The sequence below is a fragment of the Sturnira hondurensis genome, unplaced genomic scaffold (genome assembly GCF_014824575.4).
Source record: "Sturnira hondurensis isolate 20B ecotype Veracruz unplaced genomic scaffold, ASM1482457v3 Scaffold0004136, whole genome shotgun sequence".
Lineage (NCBI taxonomy): Eukaryota > Metazoa > Chordata > Mammalia > Chiroptera > Phyllostomidae > Sturnira > Sturnira hondurensis.
Window position 1 is genome coordinate 45,252,139 of NW_028076767.1, and position 20,148 is coordinate 45,272,286.

The window sequence follows — 20,148 nt, forward strand, 5'->3', positions numbered from 1 at the left end:
TTTCTTATGTGTCTTTTGATAAACTGCAGTATTGTTTAAGTATCTTGTCCTTTTGTTTTATTGCTACAATTTAAGAACTTTATTTAAAAGCAATTTTGGATGATTCCTAGGTACGGCTTTTGGAGCAGTGGCTTTTTGAACTATAGTCACATGGTCAGTAAGTAAACTAGATGACCTTGATTTTATGTGTACTGTGCATTTTGGCCAATCCAAAGTACTGTACTTTCATTGACTATAAAGCTTCTTTTGCAATATTCATCCTTCTTATCTAGTCCCTTGTGATTATACTTCTGGTTATTTAAATGTTTTAAAAGACCAGGAATGTTACCCAGATCTTAAAAGCTAATCTTTTTCGAACTATTCCAGTCTTCCTGCATCCAACTGAAATGTTTTAAAATATGACAAACATGTGAAGAGATGTAGTGAAAATCTTACAGAGCACTTTGATTTAGTATATTAATTACATTCTGTTAATTAAAATGTGTTCCAATAAATATGCCCAACATCTCTGGGTCTTCTACTAAAATATAAAGAGGCCATTCAGCTTTTATACTAAGCAGATAAAAATATTCAATAACTATTACAGAATCTCTGCTTAGGCATGGGAAAAGAGCACTGTAGTTTGGTATATTATTGTTTCTTAGTAAATCAAAGCTGTCATTAAGGTCTATAACTTTTTAGCTTTAGTTCTTCAAGACTAGTTTAATATGGACCAGTGTTTCTGGAATTGCAAAAACCATACGCAACCAAATTCTATAAATAATTTCCCTCTTAGAAGACTTAACATTGTACTTTCCAGCTTATTGAAAACAATTAAATATATATGTTAATTGCATATATTTTGGTAACTTCTTAAGACATACTGGTACATAGTTTAGTAGAAGATTATCAAGTGCAAGAATTATATTCTGGAATTGGTGACAATTCCAATTATAAACCTAAATAATGATCTTAAAGGTTAAGGAGATAGCTCGAACCAAGTTTAACTTTGACCAATTTTAGTAGGTTACTTTTTATGTTAGATACACAAGTAACCTTAAGTTAAAATATTGAAAAAGGACTGAAGGATTAGGAAAAGTTGTATATCTTGTGGCAAATGATACTTGCATGTTAATAAAGGCTCTGTTGACCGAAGAAAAAAAAATATGTCCATTATTTAATGTGACTTTCTTCTGATGAATAGAATAAAATAGACTGAAAATATGTGATTTGGGGGACTAGGTTATAAAGTGCATTTTGATTTCTTCTTTGCTGTGTCTCTTGAATCACCCAATCTAGGAGAAATCAGCTGCTGTGTCATGCATAACTGAAGCAGATGAGACGGATAGAGAGTGAGGGGGAGAGAGAGAGTGAGAGATACCAAGGTGAGAGAGATACATCAGTCGTTTTCTTCCTGTATGTGCTTTGACCAGGGATCAAAGCTGTTAGGGTGGCTGGTGCTGTGAGAGAACTCACAAAGAGAAAAAAAATGCAGAGAGGAAAATTTTTATTCATTTTCCAAGAGAGGAAAGGGGGTAAGTGTGAAGAGATATACCAGCAATGAAAGGTTGGGGCTCTGAGTTTTTATTGGGTGATAAAAGAGAAGGGGGGTGCAACTGGGTAGTCAGGGCAATTAGTTGTAAATCAGGTTGTCTCTCGCTGATTGTGTAGGCTTCAATTGGTTCCAGTGTTATCTTGGGTTCAGGGTCAGGGCACTCCAATCTGGTATGTCCTGTTTATATACATTTTATTATTTTTTCTTTTAAAAATATATATTTTATTTATTATGCTATTAAAGTTGTCCCATTTACCCCCTTCATTCCCCTCTGCCCTGCACACCCCCTCCCACCCACATTCCCCTGCTTTAGTTCAGGTCCATGGGTCATACATATAAGTGCTTTGGCTTCTACATTTCCTATACTATTCTTAACCTCCCCCTGTCTATTTTCTACCTACCATTTATGCTACTTATTCTCTGTACCTTTTCCCCCTCTCTACCCCTCCTACTCCCCCGCTGATAACCCTCCATGTGATCTCCATTTCTGTGATTCTGTTCTTGTTCTAGTTGTTTGCTTAGTTTGTTTCTGTTTTTGTTTTAGGTTCAGTTGTAATAGTTGTGAGTTTGTTGTCATTTTACTGTTCATAGGTGTGATCTTCTTTTTCTTAGATAATCCCCTTTAACATTGCATATAATAAGGGGTTGGTGATGATGAACTCCTTGAACTTGCCCTTATCTGAGAAGCACTTTGTCTGCCCTTCCATTCTAAATGAAAGCTTTTCTGGATAGAGCAATCTTGGATGTAGGTCCTTGCCCATCATGACTTTGAATACTTCTTTCCAGCCCCTTCTTGCCTGCGAGGTATCTTTTGAGAAATCAGCTGACGGTTTTATGGGTACTCCTTTGTAGGTAACTCTCTCCTTTCCTCTTGCTGCTTTTAAGATTTTTTCCTTATTTTTAATCTTGGCTAATGTAATTATGATGTGCCTTGGTGTGTTCCTCCTTGTGTTCAACTTCTTTGGGACTCTCTGATCTTCCTGGCTTCCTGAAAGTCTATTTCCTTTGCCAGATTGGGGAAGTTCTCCTTCAATATTTGTTCAAATGAGTTTTCAATTTCTTGCTCTTCCTCTTCTCCTTTTGGCACCCCTATGATTTGGATGTTGGAATGTTTAAAGATGTCCTAGAAGTTCCTAAGCCTCTCCTCATTTTTTTGAGTTCTTGTTTCTTCATTCTGTTCCAGTTGAATGTTTCTTTTTTTCTTCTGGTCCACAACATTGAGTCCCGGTCTCCTTCCTATCACTGTTGGTTCCCTGTACATTTTCTTTTATTTCACTTAGCATAGCCTTAATTTTTTCATCTAATTTGAGACCATATTCAACTGATTCTGTGAGTATCCTGATTATCAGTGTTTTGAACTGTGCATCTGATAGGTTGGCTCTCTCTTCGTCACTTAGTTGTATTTTTTCTGGAGCTTTGTTTTGTTCTTTCATTTGTGCTTGCTTGCTTTCTTTCTTTCTTTCTTTCTTTCTTTCTTTCTTTCTTTCTTTCTTTCTTTCTTCTCTTTCTTTCTTCTCTTTCTTTCTTTCTTCTCCTTGAGCCTGTTACAAAGTAAGAGGTGGAGCCTTAGGTGTTCACCAGGGTGGGGCATCCCTCATTGCTGTGTTTGGGTGGGGAGGCGTCTGAGAGGGAACACTGCCACTTGTTCCACTCTTTGCCAGTTTTCAGTTGCTTCCCCTGCTACCCACAATCAAATAGGGCCCTTCTGGTGCTGATTCCCAGTGGGTGGGTTTGTGTGTGTTCTAGGAGTCTGTGGGTTTCTCCAGTGAACTCTCCTGTGAGGCTGGGAGTTTTTCCTGCTGCCGCCTCAACCCCCACGAGTGTTTTCAGTCAGAGGTTTGAGGCTTTATTTCCCAGTGCTGCAACCTGGGTTGTGTGCCCTGGCTTGCTCCCCAGTTGTTCCTCCTGTTTTATCTGCGCTAGAATATGGGACTGCCCAGCCTGCAGTCTGCCAACTTGCTGTGTCTACCAGCCGCTGCCTTGCCTACACAGCTGCAGCCTTGCCTGCCCTGCTCCACCAGCCACTACCTTGCCTCAAGTCCTCTCTGCCCAGCTACCTGTTTCCATCCCTCCTACCAGTCTGGATGAATGTTTTTTCTTTAGCTCCTTGGTTGTTAGACTTCCATACAGTTCAATTTTCTGTCAGTCCTGGTTGTTTTTTGTTTTTAAATTTGTTGTTCTTTTGGTTGTGTGAGGAGGCACAGTGTGTCTACCTACAGCTCCATCTTGGCCTGTTTGTATACATTTTAAAACACCTGTGCAGGGTATAGTTTCAGTAATCTCTCCAGTTGTGAGAATAGAGGCTCTGAAAAACAACAGTTAATTATGCCGGAACAGATTCAAGGAAAGAGAGATAGCTAGCTCTGGTAAAGAAGTCCTGAAGGGGGCCTTTTTGTCCTTCCAGCAACCACAACCTAAGTATGTGCTCTGATCAAGTATTGAACCCTCAGCCTTTTGGCGCATGGGACGATGCTCCAACCAACTGAGCGACCTGGCTAGGGCAGAGGTTACCTCACATCTTAATAATCTAGGTCTCTGCCAGATCCAATTATAAAATGCCAGGGAAGTCTTTGATTAGCTTTGCAGTGACAAATTTTGCAGCCACAAAATTTGTGCTCCTGCTTACATAGTAAGGGTTGTGACTGGAAAATAGCTGTTCTGCTAAGAACTGCATTTTTTATATGTCCCCTTGCATCTAAGTAAGGATATGTGAATACTTCTCATCAGTAGAAGCATGTAGATGATGTGTATTACATTCAAGCCAAGATATTTATGAAGTGCTGTGGTTTTTCTGTGTCATCTCTTCCTGTTTTCGTCTGCTGGATCCAGAGGGTTTTACAGCTATAGGGGGTTATGAAAGACACCTGGTTCCCTGAATCTTTGTGTACAGAAAAGTCCACCAATGTCCAGAGTTGAAGCAGAGTTGAATGTGCCATAACTGAGAAATTGTATTTCTCTTTTTTTTCTGGTCCCTGGCAACCACTGTTCTACTTTCTGTTTCTATGAATGACTGCTTTAGGTACCTCATATAAGTGGAATCATACAATATTTGTTCTTTTGTGTCTAGCTTATTTCACTTACCATAGTGTTTCAAATTTCATCCACGTTGTAGCAAGGGTGAGAATATAATCCTATTGTGTGTGTGTATGTATATATGTGTGTGTGTGTATGTATGTATACATATGACAGTTTCTTTATCCATTCATCTGCAGGTGGACACTTTGGTTGCTTCTGCCTTTGGCTATTGTAAATATGCTGCTGTGAACATTTTTGGACAAAAAGAGGCCACTTACTAAACCTGAGGAGCTCAGGGAGGCCTACATGGTGGCCTTATTAACTAAGAGACCTAAAGTAACCTACAAAGAATGGTTTGAAATTAAAACTTACTAACTAGAAGCAGTTTATGGCAGGTAGTCATGTCCTGGGCTAGAATCGTCCCTGACAAAAGTCAGTCTTCCCTTTATTAAGGCTCCTATCTCCTGTTTTTTTTTTCCATCTGTGATAACATACCTTAGGAATATCAAAATTATTTCCTTTTTCCCCCGACCCCTCAAAGCACAGATATCTCACCAGAGAACCAAAAGGAAGACCACAAATCCCCTGATTGCTATTGAGTTAGTTGTTGATTGTTAACTTTCCTGCACCCACCTATCTAAAAGAAATGTGTGTTTATCATTTTACTTTTTATCCTATCACAGAAGTTCCCCACTTCCTGTCCCTCCTTTGCTTTCTCCTGTCTCCCTAATGTATCACTAGTGAATTTCATGTAACCCCTTTTTCTTTGATTCTAATGTATAAAATAAGTGCAAAACTGCTATTCTCTGGAGCATTTTCTCAATCTGTTGAGATTTTGCTTCCTGGCAGTTGTCATCAGTTTGGTTCAAATAATCTCATAAAAATTCTTGCAAATTTGGGCATTTCTTACATTAACACATTGCTGTACAAATATCTGTTCAATTTCCTGCTTTTGATGTTTTCGAGTATATCCCCAGAACTAGAATTGCTATATTACATAATGATTCTGTGTTTAAATTTCTGAGGAACCACTGTACTACTTTCCACAGTGGCTGTACCATTTTATATCTCTACCAGCCATACACAAAGGTTCCAATTTCTCCACATCCTTTCCAACATTTGTTATTTTCTGTTTTTTTAAATAATAACCATCCTATTGGTGTGAAATAGTATCTCATTATAATTTTCATTTGAATTTCTTTTTTTAAAAGATTTTTATTCATTTATTTTTACAGAGAGGGGGAAGGAGGGAGAAAGAGAGGGAGAGAAACATCAACATGTGGTTGCCTCCTGCGTACCCCCTACTGGGGCCCTGGCCCGCAACCCAGGCATATGTTCTGACTGGAAATTGAACTGGCAACCTTCTGACTCATGGTCTGGCACTCAATCCACTGAGCTACATCATCCAGGGTAACTTCTTTAATACTTACTGATGTTGAGTATTTTTTTCATGTTTTTCTGGCCATGGAGAAATGTCTATTTAAATTCTTTGCCCATTAAAAAATATTTTGGTCATTGAATAGTAGTTGCTCTTTATATATTCTGGATATTAATCCCTTATCAGATATATTACTTGCAAATATTTTCTCCTTAACCTTCTATATCAAGTTTATTAAAATACCCCAAATAGAATTATCCTTGTTTCCTCCCTGCATCCAATGTAAAGGAAAGCTCCCCCCCTTTTTAAAACTTTTTTCCTACTTAGAACAAATGTCAATTATCCTAATGCAATTAGGAAAGGCATGCTTTTTAAAGTTTTATTTATTTTTAGAGAGAGGGAAGGGAAGGAGAAGGAGAGGGAGAGAAACATCAATGTGCCGTTGGCTCTCTTATGGCCCCTGCAGGAGACTTGGCCCATAATTCAGGCATGTGGTCTGACTGGGAATTGAACCAGTGACCTTTTGGTTCACAGGCCCATGCTCAATCCACTGAGCTACACCAGCCAGGGCTAAAGAAAAGCCCCTTTTAAACCTCCTCCAAATCACTTAACACAAGGCTAAATACTAAATTAAATTATTTTTAACACCTTAATTTAACACCCTCTGTGGTGTGCTCTGCTTCATTACAAATCAGTAAATCCAAAATTTGTTTAACTATAGGGGTATTCCTGGAAGTCTTTTAAAAATTTTCTTAAATTTTGGGAGACTTCCATTTAAAATGGTGGTCTAAATAAACACGGCTCACCTCCTTGCACAGCTACATCAAAATTACAACTCAGCTATAGAACAGTCATCATTCAGAACCATCAGAAATTGAGCTGAATGGAAGTCCTACAATTATAAATTAAAGAAGAAACCACATCAAGACTGGTAAAAGGGGTGGAAATGTTCAGAGGTGTGGTGCCACACCCATGTGTGGTGGGTAAAAATCAGGAGGGGTGTCTCAGGAGCAAAGGGTTCCAGCCACATACCAGGAGCCCCAGCCTAGGATTCCAGTACTAGGAAGATAAGTCTGTATAACTTCTGGTTGTAGAAACCAGCAAGGATTGAGGCTGTGGAAGATAAAAACTGCAGGAGCCCCAGGCAGTTCCTCTTAATGTGCCTGTGCACAGACTTAATCAGACTTACTACTTTTGAGCTCCAGCACCAGAGCAGCAGATTGAAAGACACCAGAGACATATGGGGAGGAACTAAATTGTCTGGCAGCAGGGTGAGAGCGGGAGGGCAGATTTCACCCAGACATAAAGCCTGGCAGAGGCCATTGTTCCTTTTCTGAGCCTTCCTCTCCCATAGGGTCAGCAGGTGGGCACCATATCTGAGACTCCATCATCCTACCTCACACTGTTTGCCCCACCCTGGTGATTCCCTGAGGTCCTGCCCCACCCAACTTTCAGGCCCACCCAAGCTGTTTCCACGGGCTTTTCCATAGCAATGGCTTATCTTAGCCCATGCCTCAGATTCTCCTATATGCTCGTAAAAATGCAGAATCTGGCTAGGGCAAGCCCTGTTCCTCTTGTTAAGTTGTCCCAGGCTCTGCACTAGCAGCATCTGGTCTTGGTTCACAGCTTGCCCTCACCTGGGCATCTCCAAGCCCAGCAAAAGTAGCAGTCATGTGCACATCACTTTGTAGCTAATGCCTTTGACCCCAGAGAGACTATAAGCAGTGGCTGATCTTGAATGTGCCAACAGCACTCAAGGCTCAACTGCAAGAGGAAGGTGTACACAGCCCACACAATGAGTACACCTTGAGTTACCCAGATTGGGTAATAGTGGGGACTGGGCTGTGCCACTGGACCCTGCAGGACACCTACTACATTAGGCCACTCTACCAACCCTGGGAGACATAGTAGCTGTACCTAATACATAAAAACAAATAAATACAAAGAGGCAGACAAAATGAGCAGACAAAGAAACATGGCCAAATGCAAGAACAGAACAAAACTCCAGAAAAATAACTAAACAAAATGGAGGTAAGCAATCTATCAGATGCAGTATTAGGAATGCTGATTATAAGGATGCTCAGGGAACTTAGTAAGGACCTCAATGGCATAAAAAAGATCCAATCAGAAATGAAAGCTATCTTAATGGAAATAAAAACTGATTTACAGGGAATCAAAAATAAGATGAAACTGAGAATCAAATCAGTGATTTGGAACATAAGGAAGCAAAACAAAACAAAACAAAACAACCAATCAGAACAAAAAGAAGAAAAAAAGAATTAAAAAAAATGAGGATAGAGTAAGGAACCTCTGGGACAACTTCAAGCATACCAACGTTTGCAGCATAGGGGTGCCAAAAGACAAGAGAAAGAGCAAGAGATTGAAAACCTGTTGGGAAAAATAATGAAAGAAAACTTCTCTAACTTGATGAAGAAAATAGACATACAAATCCAGGAAGCACAGAGAATCCCAAACAAGATGGGTCCGAAGAGGCCCACTCCAAGACACATCATAATTAGAATGCCAAAGATTAAATACAAACAGAGATATTAAAAGCAGCAAGAGAAAAGCAGTTAATTACTTACAAGGGAGTTCCCATAAGACTGTCAGCTGATTTCTCAAAAGAAACTTTGAAAGCTAGAAGGGATTGGCAAGAAATATTCAAAGTCATGAAAATCAAGGGCCTACAACCAAGATTACTCTACCCAGCAAAGCTATTTTATCATTTAGAATCATTGAAGGCCAGATTAAAAGCTTCCCAGACAAGAAAATCTAGAGGAATTCATCATCACCCAAACAGTTTTATATGAAATATTAGAGTCTTCTTTAAGAAGCAGATTAAAAATATGAACAATAAAATGGCAATAAATAGATATCTATCAACAATCGGATCTGAAAAGCAAAATAAACAAGCAGAACAGAAATGGAATCATAGATACAGAGAATGTTTTGATGGTTGTCAGATTGGAGGGGTGTCAGGGGGGTGGGTGAAAAAAGTGAGGGGATTAAGAAGTACAAATTATAGTACAGAATAGTTATGCGGATGTAAAGTACAGTATAGAGAATAGAGTAGCCTAGGAACATATATGCATGACCCTTGGACATGGACAATGGTGTGGGGATTGCCTGAGGGATTGCCTGAGAGGGGGCTGGGTGGAGTGCGACAAAAGAAGATAATTTGGGACAACTGTACTAGCCTAAACAATAAAATATAATAAGAGGGGAAAAGTAAAAATAAAAGAGGAAAAATTTCTTAGTTGATTTTGGAGAAAGGGCAAGGGAGAGAGAAACATCATTTTATTTTTCCATTTATTTATGCATTCATTGGTTGCTTCTTGTATATGCTCTGACTGGGGTTGAAATCCTTAACCTGGGTCGGGGGGCGGTGCATATCAGGAGGATGCTCTAACCAATTGAGCTACCCAGACAGGGCCTTCTGGTGGCCTTTGAAGAGCATTGGCATGGATCATGGTCAGTTTCATCCCTATAGTAAGAAAAAAAGTTCTATACGTGTCTTTTCTGTATTCACGTTTTGGAATTTTATTTTTTAACATTAACTTTTATTGTATATTATAAAAGCGCCTGTCTTCCATGAGTGAGGCAAAACCTCAGAGAAACACAGACTTAAAAGAACTATAACTTCAACGACTTTAAGACGCTCTGCCCTAGTGGCTTTCTTAATGAAGAACTACAATGCCCAGAATTCCTCCAGACGCGTAAGCAACGTCTATTACCCCGACTCTTCGAGACGTCCTCTGGGGTTTGTAGTGCCAGAGTTTGCTTTGCACGCTGCCGTGCCCGGCATTTTTTTCCGGTTTGCTGAGGATCAGTGCTACAGGAAAGGTGAAGACTCTCGGGTAAAGGCTAAAAACTGTGGTACGAGTAAGGGGTGAGCAACACAAACTGAGCCTGTTATTTCTTTTGTTGGGGATCAGGAATAGCCTTGAGTTGTGAGCTATCGTTACCATTTTTCGCTGGGATTGTCTTGGAAAGTTGCGGGGCATCCAGGGAAAAACTTGCCGGCAAGTCAGGGCCAGATATGTGCGGTAGATTTTCTTTTACCACTCAGCACTTTTTCGGGCCCGGGGTACAGGGATTGACTGAGAAACCGAGGCCTTTTAGGTTGGATTTTTTTGGAGCACCGAGATCGAGGGGAGGGGCTGAGACCACCCTGACAGAGACTGGAGAGACCACAATTACTCGTTTGGCGCTTCTGTGAATGGGGCGCTAGGGATACCAGGAATTTACAAAGGGTATTACTGTTTATCTTGCAATATACCTGTTCACAGATGGTACCTATCTCTCATGTATAGACCTGAGGCCTCTCCTGTGGTTTAATATCTTCCCCAAGGTCACTTAGGTGGGGCAGAGCTGGGCACTTTACGTATTGATATTCTAACCATTGAATTGCTTCCACTTTGAATTGTGGAAAGACTGGAGAATCTTCAAGATAATTTTGCTTTGTGCAGTGTATTCCATGTTACGTGTGTGACGCAGGCGGGTTTGGGTCAGGTTGCTGTATTAACTCCACACAGTAGTCAATACTGTCTCATCTCTTTCCTGTGAGCTTGGCATACATACAGAGAGGAGTCTCAGCGTACTTTTAGTGTTGGTTTGTTACTGTAATGAGGCTGTTTAAAAATTGAAAAAAGTATTATTATTATTTATAATAAAAATAAAATAAAATATTTTTATTTTTAATAATAATAATTATTATTATTTTCAACCATCATTGAAAAATAATGGTTTATTCTAGCTTCCCTAGCACTGGAGTAGTTTTTAAGTCTTTTTGAATCTAGCTTTTCTTATCAATTAAATGCAAATGATAGTATCTACCTGGAAGTTTAGTTCAGAAAATTTAATGGCATAATATATTTTTAAATATATTTCGTAAAATGTTGCAGAAGTATTAGGATGATATGACTTTAGTCCCAGCTTTTAAAAACTATTTCTCAACTGAAAATGCAAACATTTATATTTTTAAACAAGTTATTTTTCATAATTATCTTTGGTTCATATGTTGCTTGAACATGTCTTGTTACAGTACTTGATTGTTTCATATTTTCTTATTGGACCTCTGATCATCTTGTTTATTGGTTAAAACCTATGTAAGGTCAAAAGCGACTAAATTCATTGAGTTATTTTGGGGCATCAGGAGAAAGGAAAAAGAAATCCTGAAAGCATATATAATTGCCCTTCTGAAAAAAATTTTTTTACTGTGGTTCTGAATTAATGGCTGTTTTTTTGTAGGAACTTTAAAGGTGATATATTTACTTATTTATTACAGACACTTTTACTTTTTTATTTAAAAAGGCAGCTCTGCTGTGGCCAGGTGGGTCACTTAGTTGGAGTGCTGTCCTGCGTGCACAAGGAAAGGTTGAGGGTTTGATCTCTTTGATGTCAGGTCAGGGTACATATGGTACATACCTAGGTTGCTTCCAGTGGGGGCATGCATGAGGGAAGGCTCCTGATCTATGTTTCTCTCTCACATTGATGATGTTTCACCTGGGCTTGCTCTGTCTTTGTCTCTTTCTCTCCAACCCCCTGCTGCACACCCTTTTCTCTCTCTTAAAAAAAAATTCTGAATTTGGGATTTTTCTTCCTTTTGCTCTTATGGTCCAATTTGAAAACTTGATGTAGGTGTAGCTCAGTGGATTGAGCAAGGGCCTGCAACTCAGACGATCGTGGTTCGATTCTCAGTCAGGGCACATGCCTGGGTTACAGGTCAGTTCCCTGCAGGCCAACTCCCAGCAGGGGACACACGAAAGGCAGCCATACATTAATGTTTCTCTCCCTCTCTCCTTCCCTTCCCCTCTAAAGGTAAATAAATAAAATCTTTTAAAAATTAAAAAAAACTTGATGTAAATTATTTTAAATTATAATTGACATGCAATATTAGTTTCAGGTGTACAACATACTGTTTTTACATTTATGTACCTTATGAAGTGATCACTGCAATAACTTTAGTACCTGTCACTGTACAAAGTTATTATGGTATTATTGACTATATTTCCTAACAGATATTTTTTAAATGGAATGCAGCAAGAAGCCTCATTTCTTGGACATTTAGTTTTGGATCAAGCCCTACTATCGAATTCAGACTAAAAACAATGTCTCTAATTAGTGCAAAAAAAAACCCACCCAAGAAAAACTTGTTTATTTCATTTGAATGTTAGAATTAATTTAATCTCAATAATGTAAGTATAACCATCTTAAACCAATTCTTTTACAGAAATTATATATTGGAATAGAATTTGGAACCATCATAATGGAAGCAAAAAATATGAAGGAAAAACAGTTATTTTTATATCGGCGTATTGTACCTGGCTGCTAGTTGCAAATGGTTTTATTTACCCAAGAAAATTTGTGATGTAAATGAAGATACCTTTTTTCTAGACTGTTTACAAATATGCTTCGTCTAAGAGCTGTTTGTCCATTCTCCCGGAGAGTCTTTCATTTTCGACCCTTCAGTTGTGAACCATTAATTAGACAAATGGGTAAATGTAGAGATGAAGAGCAAGTTTTTGATCTTATTGAAAAAAACAAAGCCATACTTTCAGAAGAGCAAGTGGGATGTGCATTTAATATACTTTGGCAGTTTCAAAAGCAGAAGACCAGCTCGTTAAAAAGTATTGAATGTATCAGGGATCATCCCCAATTTCTTACTCTTTATAATTTAACTGTAAATAAAGTGGAATTTATGAATGATGATAATCTGGTGAATGTATTGTACATCACAAGACAGTAAGTAATAGACAGTAAGTAATATATTTTTAGATTTTATAGAAATGATCATAGTTTATATTTTAATTGCTAAACATCTCTTTAAGCCCTGGCTAGGTAGTAGCTCAGTTGGTTAAAGTATTGTCCAGATATGCCAAGGCTGTGGGTTTGATCCCCAGTCAGGGCACATATGAGAATCAACCAGTGAATGCATAAATAAATGAAACAACAAATCAATGTTTCTTTCTCCCTTCTCCTCTCTCAAATCAGTTAAAAAAATTAAACATCTTTTTAAAATGGAAAACAATATTTTTCCTTAGAAATAGTTTTCCTAATCATCTATTTTTAACTAGTTTTCCTAGTTTCATCTGTTTTCAATTCCATATTTTTAAGATGCTTAGAAGATATTCTTTGGTTTTGGTAATTTTACAATATTTGTATATGAAACTGTGCAACCTAAATTGGATACAGTTTTTTTAAAAGATTTTATTTATTTATTTTTAGTGAGAGGGCAAGGGAGGGGGAAAGAGAGGGAGAGAAATATCAATGTGTGTGGTTGCCTCTCAAGTGCCCCCCACTGGGGACCTCCCCTGCAACCCAGGCACTAGCTCTGACTGGGGATTGAACCAACGACCCCTCAGTTCTCAGGCCAGCACTCAATCCACTGAGCCACACCAGCCAGGGCTAAATATGTAGTTTTTATTTTATAATCGTACTTCAATAAAGCTGGGGAAGAGTTTAAAAAAAATTTTACATTGTTTGTAAGTGAATCCAGCCTTCAGAAGAAATGAACTCCCTAAATAAAGGATTCAGTAGTTACATAAAGGGGAAAAAAGCACACAAAAGTTACAATTAGTCTTTTTATTAGTCTCATTGGTGGAAAAATGGCAGTTTTCTTACATGATTATCTAACCTGCAAGAGCTTTTAAGTAGCTATAGATGTTAAAATTGCGCAATTAGAGATACAGTTGTTACTATTAGGGAGTCAACATACATTAAAGGGCTCAAGGCTTTACTTATTTTGGGGATTAATGTTAGAACAAAAAGAAGTGACTCCTTTTTTTTGGTGGTCTTTCTCAGATTGCAGTGTTTTTTCTCAGGTACGTGAAAAGAAGTGTGTGATGATGACAGGCAAAATACCTGTTTTGTTTTCTCAGTGATCATGTTAGTTTGGAAAATGCTGAACCAGACAAAATTAAACAATTTTTATTGCAGGGCTCTTCGGAGCCATTAATATGCCAGTGTGTATTACAAATCTCTAAGTTGGGGCATTTTCCAAACTTATTTAATCACAAAACATTGGTTGAACACCTCACAGGACTGATTGATGCGTGTCAGGCATAGATGAGGAAATGCTGCTTGGTAATAATTTGCCTAAAAGTTGCATTTCTATGTTTCCCTCAAATCATATTTTAATAAGGAAAGGGTTTCAAGAGTAGAATATAGTTGTGGGTCCTGACCATTGTGGCTCAGTTGATTGTGCGTTGTCCCACAAAGCAAAAGGTCAATGGTTTGATTCCTGGTCAGGGCACATGCCTGGGTTTTGGGTTTGGTTCTCAGTGAGGGCAAGTACAGGAGGCAACTGATCAATGTTTCTCTCCTCTCTCTCTGCCTCCCTTTCCCTCTAAAAATAAATAAAATCTTAAAGAATATAACTGTGTTTTCAAGTTTTTAAAATAAGATCTTATAAGTTTAAGATCTTATTTAGTTTTTAAAATAAAATCTTATTTTAAAAACTTGAAAAGCTTTGAGTCATTGCTCTATGACTCAACCTGAAATTCTTTGACTTTTAGGAGACAAAACAGTACAGCCTTAACATTATAAATATGTTGAAATTGGTTAAATTTGTAGGTTTATATGTACAATATATAGTACATGTGGCTTAATTATATATGTAAAATATCCATTGTTACTGAAAGTGTACTGGAACAAGAACTCTGATATGCTGCTGGTGGTATAATATGTATCATGAAGTTTATTACTTTTTAATTTAATTTAAATTTTTTTTAATTACAGTTTACATTCAATATTATTTTGTTTCAGTTTCAGGTTCATATACTTTTCAAAGTGTTTTCCCTGGTATTTCCAGTACCCACCTGGCATCATACACAGTCATTACAATATTATAGACTATAGTCATTATGCTGTAGTCTACATTCTTGTGACTGTTTAGTAACTACAAACTTGTACTTCTGAATCCCTTTGTCTTTCTCACTCAGTCTCCCAGCCCTCTTCCCCTCTGGTAACCACCACTCTGTTTTCTGTATCTATGAGTGTTTCTGTGTTGTTTTATTGTTTGTTTGTTTGATTCTTTAGATTCCACATATAAGATAAATCATATGGTATTTGTCTTTCTCTGACTGACTTATTTCACTTAATAATAATCTCTAGGTCCATCCGTGCTGTGTATCATGAACTTTAAAACTACTCTTGAACCTAGTAATTTTGCTTATAAGATTTATCCTAAGAGAGTAATCTAAGATACATATGAGGATTCTTGTACATGGATATTCATCTCAGCATTATTTATAATATTGAAAAACTGAAATCCAAATAGTAGATGAATATTTAACCAAATGATACTATATTCACTTAATAGGATAATACAGTCAAAAACATGTTTTGAGGAATATATAATGACTTGTACAAATACCCATAATATAATGTTAGCTTACCGGAAATGTAAAAGAAATGAGTATTTTTAAAAAGATTTTATTTATTTATTTTTCGAGAGAGGGGAAGAGAAGGGAAGGAGAAAGAGAGGGAGAGAAACATCAATGCTTGCCTCCCTCATGCCCCCTACTGGGGACGCAGCCTGCAGCTGAGGCCTGTGCCCTGACTGGGAACTGAACTGGTGGCCCTTTGGTTTGCAGGCCTGCATTTAATCCACTGAGCCACACCAGCCAGGGTGAAATGTGAATATTTTATATGTGTGTAGGAAAAAATAATTGGAGAGAAATGTTCCAAAGTAATGATGGTAGCTATTTATGAGAAGCAGTTTTAACTGATTTTTACTACCCTATTAAAATGTTTTTTATTTTAAAAACTCTATCCTGTAGAAATATTTTTATGATGAGAACAAAGTACTGTCATGTACTTATAACATGAAATTCATCTTCGAGCATTCATTGTTCAGTGGAGAACGTTGAAGTGAGTAGGTAAAAGGGTAAGAGGGACATGAGATAAAGTATAGATGTTTATTACCTTGTACCAAGAAATCAGAATGCTGAAGTTGTAGCAGACCAGAAATAAGGACTGATTGTATAAGAGTATAATAATGTAGGGTTTGCTTTTACGTTATAATTCTTACTACATGTATTTTTAAAAATGTGTATGCGTGGAAAATTATTTTCTCTTGTTTTTATTGAGGTTTGCTGTTGAGGCCCATGACCTGCTAGTTGAAGCACTAGTGACTGAAGCATGGAGAAGACTGGAAAGGCAAGTACCCTGTGTTCTTCTAAGATCAGGGCTATCTTTTTCAGGGTTAGCATAGTGAAATTTTGGAGGAAAAGAATGGGGACTCTGTTTTTCCTTAAGAGAGAGAAAACAGTGTTTCAGATATTTCTTCTTTAAATTAAGAGTAGGGAACATAATGTGCTTTTCACATTTATAATCAAAATATAAATGAGGTAGAGTGAGCTATTCATGACTGGCTTTTTAAAAATATTTATTTTAATTTTTCAAAGATATTTTGTTGATTATGTTATTACAGTTATCCCAGTTTTTTTCTCCCCTTTTTCCCCTTCTGCCCAGCAACCCCCATCCTCTAGCATTTCCGCCCCCCCCTCCCCCCCCCCCACTTACCCCACTTAGTTCATGTCCATGGGTCGTACATAGAAGTTCTTTGGCTTCTCCATTCCCTATACTATTCTTAACCTCCCCCTGTCTGTGTTGTGCCTACCAGGTATGCTTCTCGTTCCCTGAACCTTTTTCCCTCTTCTCCTTCCTCCTCCCCACTGATGACCCTCCATGTGATCTCCATTTCAGTGATTCTGTTCCTGTTCTACTTGTTTGCTTAGTTTTTGTTTTTGTTTTTTCAGGTTCTGTTGTTAATAGTTGTGAGTTTGTTGTCATTTTACTGTTCATATTTTTGATCTTCTCCTTTTCTTAGATGAGTTCCTTTAACATTTCATGTCATAAGGGCTTGGTGATGATAAACTTTTAATTGACCTTATCTTGGAAGTACCTTATCTATTTTCCATTCTAAATGATAGCTTTGCTTAATAAAGTAATCTTAGATGTAGGTCCTTGCCTTTCACGACTTGGAATGCATTTTTCTAGCCCCATCTTGCCTGCAAGGTTTCTTTTGAGAAATCAGCTGACAGTCTGATGGGAACTCCTTTGTTCCCTACTCTTTCTGCTTTTAAGATTCTCTCCTTATCTTTAATCTTGGGTAACTTGATGGTGATGTGCTGTGGTGTGTTCCTTCTTGGGTCCAATTTCTTTGGGACTTTCTGGGCTTCCTGAACTTCCTGGAAGTCTATTTCTTTTGCCAGATTAGGGAAGTTTTCCTTCACTATTTGTTCAAATAAGTTTTCAATTTCTTGCTCTTCCTCTTCTCCTGGCACCCCTATGATTTGTATGTTGGAACATTTAAATTGTCCCAGAGGTTCCTCAGCCTCTTCTCTCTCTTTTTTTTTTGAATTCTTATTTCTTCATTCTGTTCCAGTTGGGTGTTTATTTTTTCTTTTCATTCCAAATTATTGATTTGAGTCCCAGTTTCCTTCCTTTCACTGTTGGTTCCCTGTTTATTTTGCTTTATTTCACTTTATATATCCTTCATTTTGTGACCAAACTCAATCGTTTTCATGAGTATCCTGATTACCAGTGTTTCAAACTCTGCATCTGATAGGTTATCTATCTCCTCTTTACTTAGTTCTTTTTCTGGAGTTTTGATCTGTTCTTTCATTTGGGCCATATTTTTTTTGTCTCAGCATACCTGTTATGTTCTAAGGGGCAGAGCCTTAGGTATAGACCATAGAGGGGCAACCTACCTTACTGTGTTGTGGCGCTATGTGTTGGGGAGGCATCAGGGGGAACAATGCTGCTTGCTGGGCTCTCCTCCACTTTCTGTCACTTCCTCTGCTTCCCACAAGCAAATTGGGCCCTTTCGATGCTGATTCTTGGGTGGGTGTGTGTGTTTATGTACGTTCTAGGACCTTGTGGGTTTCTCCAACAAACTCTCCTATGAACTGGAATTTTCTCCCACTGCCACAACCCCCACAGGGTTTTATAGCCAGAGGTTTTGAGGCTTTGTGTCCCAGAGCTGGAACACTGGGTTGCACAGTTTGTCTTGCTCCCAGTTGTTCCTCCTGGTTATCTGCGCATGAATGTGGGAAGTTCTGCCTGTCAGCCACCGCCTGGCCCGCCTTGTCCACTGCCTTGCTGTATGTCCTCTGTGCCTTGCTTCCCCTCTCTGACCCGCCTACCAGTCTGGATGAATGTTTCTTCTTTAAATCCTTGGTTGTTGAACTTCCTTGCAGTTTGATTTTTCTGGCAGTTCTGGTTGTTTTTGTTTTTAAATTGGTTGTTATCCTTTTTTTTGGTTGTGTGAGGAGGCAAAGTATTTCTACCTATTCCTCCATCTTGGCTGGAATCTAATTTTTTTTTAATCTGAGGATTTGTTTTTTATTTTAGATGGAGTGGAAAGGGTGGGAGGGAGAGAGAGACAGAGAGAGAGACAGAGAGAGGCAGGGAAACATCGATTGGTTGCCTCCCAACAAACTGTGCCCCCTCCGGGCACGTACCTGTAACCTGTGTATGTGCCCTGACCAGGGATCAAACCTGCAGCCTTTTGGTGTACTGGATGTCAGTCCAACCACTGAACCACCTGACCAGGGCCATGGACTTGCATTTTTTATCTTCTTTTTTGTAAGAGTTCTGCTTCAGAAAGAAGATTCTCTGAGTGATAGGCAGTCAGTTAAAACCTAGAAGTTCACAAACCATAAAAAGAGAAAAAAGAAGATAGCAGTTTACTAGAAAGGAAACTTTTTAACAGTTTTTCCTTCTTTATGGAGAGGCAACAAACAGAGCTCATAGATGACTTAGAAGCTTTCAGGTGCATTGCTGTGGATAGTGTCAATTCAGATTTATTTCCTAATCTACAAACAGCTCTTTTCAATGAGTTATAATCAGTAATCATCTAAATAATGTGAAATTTGTTCAGGGTATTTTTAAAAATTCTTTATTTATTTTTTAGAGAGGGGAAGGAGAAATAGAAACATCAATCTGTTGCATCTTGCATGCAGCCTGATTGGGGGCTGAACCCTCAACCCAGGCATGTGCTCCAACTGGGAATGGAACCCTCACTCTGCTGGGGGACCCAGGACACCCAGCCAACTGAGCCACACTGGACAGGGCTGTTCAGGGTATTTTTTTTAAGATTTAAAAAAAAGATTATTTATTTGTTTATTTTTAGAGAGGGGGAAGGGAGGGAGAAAGAGAGGGAGAGAACCCTTAACATGTGGTTGCCTCTTATGTGCCCCCTTACTGGGGACCTGGTCCACAACCCAGGCTTGTGCCCTCAGTGGGAATCGAAACGGCAATCCTTTGGTTCACAGGCTGGTACTCAATCCACTGAGCCATACCAGCCAGGGTTTTTTTTTTTTATAATACAAAGTTATACAAACTCTAATTTGCATCTATAGAATTTCTAAGGGTCAAAGAATAAGCATTAATTTATGATTTTTAATAGTCTCTGTGCTCTGTGATGTTAATTTTTTTACTACAATAGCTATTAATCAATGATTTTGTTAAATTTATAAATTTATGTTACATAAATATAATTTGTAATGATTTCAAATAGGATAGATTATTATGATTGCACTGTGATGGATCTTAACAAGGATAATACCATATACTTGAGATTCAAATGGAAGATTTAAAAGATTTATAAAAATAAAGAGATTAGTTTAATGAACACCCATGTACCCATCGTCCAGCTTATCCAATTACCAATGTATTGCAGTCTTGCTTTATTTGTATCACTTCCCATTCCCTATCTCTTTTCAACATGTGTGTGTGTATATATATATATATATTTTGAATTATACTTTATTGATTATACTGTCATAGTTGTCCTGATTTTTTCCCCTTTGTCTCCCCCTCCCCCCCAGCATTCCTTACCACTTCAGGCAGTCCCCCCACCATTGTTCATGTCCATGGGCCATGAATATGAGTTTTTTGGCTACCCTATTTTCTATACTGTACTTTACATCCCCATAGCTATTCTGTAACTACCTATTTTTACTTCTTAATCCCCTCACCTCTTCACCCATTTTCCCCCTTCCCCCCTCCCAACTGGCAACCTTTTGGTAACTAATTTCTTTTCTCTCACTTTTAAGAGTCTCTCTTTATCTTTAATCTTTGACCTTTTAAGAATGATGTGTTTTGTCCTGGCTGGCGTAGCTCAGTGGATTGAGCACGGGCCTGCGAACCAGACGATCACGGTTCGATTCCCAGTCAGGGCACATGCCTGGGTTGCAAACCGGTTCCTTGC

The 20,148-nt window shown here is 38.3% G+C and overlaps 1 protein-coding gene across 6 annotated transcripts in view; it reads left to right on the top strand.

Moving 5' to 3' along the window:
• Positions 1 to 20,148, top strand: part of FASTKD1 (FAST kinase domains 1) — a 60,435-nt gene that overhangs the window by 11,554 nt on the left and 28,733 nt on the right. Inside the window, exons 1-3 of one of the 6 annotated variants that reach the window (XM_037044509.1) lie at positions 9,620 to 9,816; positions 12,160 to 12,671; positions 16,020 to 16,088. In XM_037044509.1, coding sequence (XP_036900404.1) covers positions 12,337 to 12,671; positions 16,020 to 16,088 — 404 coding nt within the window. In that variant the 5' untranslated portion in view covers positions 9,620 to 9,816; positions 12,160 to 12,336. Of the gene's footprint in view, positions 1 to 9,619; positions 9,817 to 12,159; positions 12,686 to 16,019; positions 16,089 to 20,148 lie in introns of those variants that run through there. The other 5 variants (XM_037044511.1, XM_037044510.1, XM_037044512.1 and 2 more) reach the window with 5 other exon arrangements.